The 6039-nt window shown below is 40.5% G+C and overlaps 1 protein-coding gene across 1 annotated transcript; it reads left to right on the forward strand.

The window, feature by feature from the left end:
- The first annotated feature begins 4141 nt into the window (after positions 1-4141).
- Positions 4142-5825, forward strand: MC4R (melanocortin 4 receptor). Its single transcript, XM_040067977.2, has 2 exons — positions 4142-4331; positions 4507-5825. The coding sequence occupies exon 2, from the start codon at positions 4590-4592 to the stop codon at positions 5583-5585; it is 996 nt and encodes a 331-aa protein (XP_039923911.1). The 5' UTR covers positions 4142-4331; positions 4507-4589; the 3' UTR covers positions 5586-5825.
- The last annotated feature ends 214 nt before the right edge of the window (positions 5826-6039 follow it).

Raw genomic sequence — 6039 nt, forward strand, 5'->3', positions numbered from 1 at the left:
CATGAGGAAAAGAGGCAAGCTACTGAGACTCCTGCTCTTGACACTGAAGTTCCTTGATTTAAAAATTCCTTTCACTTGAAAATAGTAAGATTATGAGGTAATCAGTGCCCCAAAATAAAATGTTAGGTGAAAATGTATTAGACCAGTTTCTCACTGACCAATGTTTTTATTTGCAAAGGATCCCAAAAGATAGTGATCAAAATCCTGAACACTGGGAAACAATGGAGTTTGGGAATGATTTTTTTTTCTTTTTTTTTTTTTTAATATCTTCATCACTAACAGGGATGTTAATACAGTATGCATTACCCAGAGATTTTCAGATTGTAGTAAGTTGAGGGGGTGAATGGTGGACAGACTAAAGAATAGAGATTTGATCCAGAGGGATGTTGTGAGAAAACTACTGGTCCAAAAATGCGAACAAACAAGCATCCCCATATTGCTCAGAGGGTAATTTAGTGAACTAGAAAGAATCAAAGAAATGTTTCTTCCAAAGATATCTGTGGGTAGGAGGTAGAAGTACATTGCATTCTTTTAATCATTTTTGGTGTGTATTTTGAGTGTTAGGTGGAATTTGCCGCTGCTGTAACATAGAGAGGTGATGCAGGCTAAAACCTCATAGAAGCTTCCAAAGTTTAATTTCCTGGCTCTTTTTTTTTCAAATTTCAAAATCAGCATGCTAAAATATACTACAGTTTTTATTGTAGTTATAGACATGAGTTTTTGAATGCACTGAAAAACTGGATCTGAGCACATGTAATCAAACTCCTCCATGAATTATGCTTGTGCATATAAATTCAACATCACCCTTTGCACAATACCAGCGTACTCACACAACACCAAGGGACTGATTAAATGTTAATAGTCTGCTTCTTTGGTGCTTTGTTCTACCCAGCTTCCCATAGCACTCCTCTATTTCCACTTACAGGTGTTGAAGTGCTAAATATTATCTCTGTCCTTGAGTAACATGGTCATGGGATTCAAAGAGATCTCACACACTGTGCATTTGAGCAAGAAAGGGCCTGGGCGAACTCCCTTTGCCTTTCTTTTTCTCCCGCAGTGGACCTGTACAGCCTGCTCATGTTTCTGCCAGTCTTCTTGTATCACTTTTGGGATTGCTCATTGATTTCAGTGAATGCTTTTTTCTGACTTTCAAATTCAACTGCCAGAGGATAATTCACCTCTCAAAAAAATTGTGAGGTGGAGATAAGTCTAACCTTGCCTGGAAGGTGGGTGTCAAAGAGTATCTGGAAACAGCATAGAAGATGGGGAAGTTACATTAGAAGGGGAGGCTTTGCTCAAATATTTTTTAATGGTTTATTTCTCTTAAGAGATGGAGGACATATTAGTATGGCACTGTTATCAGTTTCTAGTTTTCTGCAACCATGGCTGGTTTTCCATGGTGCTGAAACCTTGCAAGCCACCACTTTTAAAAGAAATATTGTCTCAGCTTTAGTTTTCAAAATTTAAGAAATAATTTAGGCAATATCTGTTATGCAATACTCCAGTCGTCTTTGAAATAGATAATTGAAATATTCACATGTCTTCAGGCATGAGAGAGCTAGGATACTTTGAACAGTTTTAGCATTATATGGTGTATTTCTTATTAAATGGGAGCCCGAGACATGCATCCCTCTTTTACCATAGAAGCAATTAGATGTACATACATCTTCTCTCATTTTAAGAGTGCTTATATAGCTTGTTTTGCCTTTTAGTTAGAGCAGGCTGATGGTACATCACCTCTCCAGTGCTTCAAGTAAGTTGCTAAGCTACCTTAAGTCTGCTGCTTCCAGTCATGAAACGTCATCCCGCAAATACGAGTGGAAAACACTAAAACAAATGTACCCCAAGAATGCAGAGCATAGGCAGAAATTTGGAGGGGAATGATGGCCGTGGGTGGGAAAAAAATGGGCTTTTCTTTCCATTGTTTTAACCAATATTATATTTTTATGACACATTCAGAGAAAAATCCGAGATGGAGCATCATCTGGATAGCCTCTGGGTGGAGAGAGCAAGTGAAAAGATAAATGGGGGTGAGAATGGAGATAATGTACAGAGAAAGGGAGGAGCCGGGAGGGGAATAGACAGACAAGTAATTGCAACGAATGTGGCAGTACTCCCTCAAGGAAGTTTCTCTCTATTCTGCAAAGGCTCACCTGATCTAGGACCACCTAAGTAGGAGAAGGGAGAGACCCCTGTGTCGTAGGCACTTCCAGCATGGAGAGGTTCGTGAAAGAAGGGATGCAGAGTGGCTACTCCCCCTCCCCTGGGATAACTGGGATAAGACTACACATTTCTGAATGCAGGTGTAAAGATAGGTTATCTGGATGCTGTTCTCCCACATCAGTCTTTATATAGTTTTTCTGGAGTTCTGTTCTTTAAGGGCTGGGTGTGCATGTCCTGTCTGTGGCAGGAGTTAGTGAATACTGCATAGTGGCCTGAGGATCAGTAACTAGATAAAAAATCTTTTTGAATTCTGGCTTGCATTATGTATTGAAAGGAAAGAAAATCTCACCCTTCCAGCAGCAAACTATTTCATTTCAAGCAGGCTTCTGGTAAATTATGTATTCCAAGCTGATAAATGTGGGATTTCCTGTGCCACGAGTTATTTTGTGTGTCTTGGTGGTCTAGGTTTCAGGTTTATGAAGCAATCTATCTGAAGAAGGGCCCAGAAAAAAACTGACTGAGGCTTTTCTTCCAATATAGGTCTTCATAACCATAAATCTGAAGCAAATCCAAATGTGAACGTAAAATCACACTTCATCCTGATGCTGAGATGTTAAATACAGATAGTTGTGCTCCTACATTCCTTCTATCATCCTGTACCTCTTTATTAGTTGGTTCACTTTAAAACCAGCTAAGGCACAGAAGATGAAAACATTTAGAGACTTTAGAGGAAACAGACTTTTGCATCAGATACAGACCCCTCCAGACCCTTCCTGGTAGTCCACTGGAAATGTTCTTTCAAACAATTTCCTTGAAAACATTATTCTTAGGTGCAGTGACTGACTTTCCCATGGCTTTTAAAATCCATTTGTGTTTTAGGCTTTGTTCAGCATACTTGTTTTTCAATTCTCATTTGCAATGCTTGAAGATGTAACAGCAAAACAACTTTTGTCTTGTCTCTTCAAGTTACTTTGGCATTCTTTTCTTCCTTTTTCTCAAGGCTTTTTTCTGCCAGACTGCGCACAAGCTGACTTTCAGCTCATGCCCAGTAAGCCCAGGGATACCCCAGTGCTTCTAGGGCTCCTGGGCCATATGGACTTCTAAGAGATTTAGTGATACTTTTGTGTCATTACCATTGTATAAGCTCTATTTCTTACAGGTTCCAACTTTTTCTCCTGCTGATTTCCTTCATCTATTCTAAATCCTGAATTTTCTTTTTCTGCACAGTATCTTAATTCTTGATGGTGACAGGGCTTCTGCAATGAACTCCATTATCTTTCCCTTCTTTATAATAACATTGCTAAGAAGTCTATTACCTGGAAAAAAACAACTTTATTTAGGACAGTTTATTAAGCCATTTGTGACTTCGGGTCATGTTGGGTTTGGTCCTAATCTTGCCTCCATAAAAATTATAAGAATCTTATTAGAGAGCGTTAAGCAACCTTGCAACACATCTTGGAAATGGACAGCTAAGGCATAGAAAAGTAGCAAGACAAAGAGGACCTGGGAGAGAGAACCAAGAGGAAATATATATTATTTTGCTTCCCTTCCCTGTTCTTATTTTGCCACACATACAAGGCAGAACAAGTTTGTGCCACAGAAGAATCAAGAGAAAATCAGATTCTGAAAAATAAAACTTCAGCTGCAAGAATTCTGTAAGATAGATAGTGCTGTTCTGAAAGTTTTGCTAATTGAAAATCAATATTGAAATATTATTCTGAGAAGCTAAAGAAGACAAGCGAATCTCTGGCAGCTTGTCTGCTTTCCTGTAGCTACCGGTAGCTTGTGCTGCATCTGAGCCCGCTGTGCCGTGCAGTGCGATGTTTCACAGAGGCTCAGAATCAGCAGCCCCTCCACTTTCTGTGGCTCCTGAGTCCCATTGGCTGGAAAGAAAAGCAGAGGCGGAGAGTGCCCTGAATATTTTTCTCTTCCACACACGATAAAACAGGCAGCCAGCATGCACTGCCTGACAGCGAGACTGGTGCTTGCAGTTTGAAAATAGTTCCTGCTCCGCTGCCGTCACTTGGGCATTTTATGATTGCATCTCTTTAATGGAAAGCACCAAAAAAGCCTTGCAGCATCCCAGTGAACTAAAAAGGAACTGACCATATGGGAGAATCTGACACAAACACAGAGACTGTTGGGAGGCTGTGACATAGATCACCAAGGTAAATGTGATGATGATCAGAAACTGTCTCTGTAAGGGTGTAAACCAGTTCTTCTGGGTCTGAAATCTTTTTTTTTCACAGTTGTCAAAGTGTTTGGAACTGCTGCCTGCCTCGGTCCTAGCTTATTTTTCTTTTTTTTTTTTTTTTTTTTTCTTTTTTTTTTTCCCCCCCCAAGCTGAAAAGCCAAAGAAGGTTTTCAAAGGAATGCAAAAGGAACAGGAATTTTAAAAGCAGGAAACTGAAAGGGGTCTCCATAAGATGAATTTCAGCCAGCATCGTGGGACACTCCAGCCTCTCCATTTCTGGAACCACAGCTACAGACTGCACGGAGGGGCCAGTGAGCCCAATGCGAAGGGCCACTCCTCAGGAGGCTGCTATGAGCAACTCTTTGTATCCCCTGAAGTGTTTGTGACTCTGGGCATCATCAGCTTGCTGGAGAACGTCTTGGTCATTGTGGCAATAGCCAAGAACAAGAACCTCCATTCACCCATGTACTTCTTCATCTGCAGCTTGGCAGTGGCTGACATGCTAGTGAGTGTATCTAATGGATCAGAAACCATTGTCATCACGCTGCTAAACAGCACAGACACAGATGCACAGAGCTTTACCATAAACATTGACAATGTCATCGACTCAGTCATTTGCAGTTCCTTGCTTGCATCAATTTGCAGTCTTCTCTCAATAGCAGTGGACAGGTACTTTACTATCTTTTACGCCCTCCAGTATCATAATATCATGACAGTGAAGCGTGTAGGGGTTATCATTACATGCATCTGGGCTGCTTGCACAGTTTCAGGCATTTTGTTCATCATTTACTCTGACAGCAGTGTTGTCATCATCTGCCTAATCAGCATGTTCTTCACTATGCTCATTCTCATGGCTTCCCTCTATGTCCACATGTTTATGATGGCTCGTATGCACATAAAAAAGATTGCTGTCCTTCCAGGGACTGGCCCTGTTCGCCAAGGGGCCAACATGAAAGGGGCCATCACTCTCACCATCCTGATTGGAGTTTTTGTTGTGTGCTGGGCTCCTTTTTTCCTACACCTGATTTTCTACATCTCCTGCCCCTACAACCCTTATTGTGTGTGCTTCATGTCCCACTTTAACTTCTACCTCATCCTCATCATGTGTAATTCCATCATCGATCCACTTATCTATGCATTCCGGAGTCAGGAGCTCAGGAAAACATTCAAGGAGATTATATGCTGCTGTAGTCTGAGAGGGCTTTGTGATTTTCCTGGCAAGTATTAAACTGAATGGATGGATATGTTACTGCGTATACAACAGGCAGCACAGATTCCCAAGCCTTTGGATCCTCCTTCGCAGCAGAATTTGGTTTAAATCTTTAAGAGTAAGCACCTCTTTCTGTCTCCCCCCTCCCCTCCATTCTTGTGTCCCATTCATGTGGAATTCATGTTTCTGTGGAATGTTTATGATATTTATAATTTGTAATTTATTTGGCTGGAAAGAGCAGTAGCACTTCATACCAATTTGTAAATAAGCAAATAAATGTAGTGATGAATGTGAAATAGTTACAAACATGAGCAGCTATATATTCCAACTGCTGACAAAATAAATATCTTGCCTGACTTACAGTACATATTGGCTGATATTGTTCCTTATTCTGTTGAAGTAATTATAGCTATCCACTACATTATATTCAGCTAAGAATAGAGCATATGCTTCTACATTAGTGGATTAAAGG

The sequence above is a fragment of the Hirundo rustica genome, chromosome 1 (assembly GCF_015227805.2).
Source record: "Hirundo rustica isolate bHirRus1 chromosome 1, bHirRus1.pri.v3, whole genome shotgun sequence".
NCBI classification, from domain to species: domain Eukaryota; kingdom Metazoa; phylum Chordata; class Aves; order Passeriformes; family Hirundinidae; genus Hirundo; species Hirundo rustica.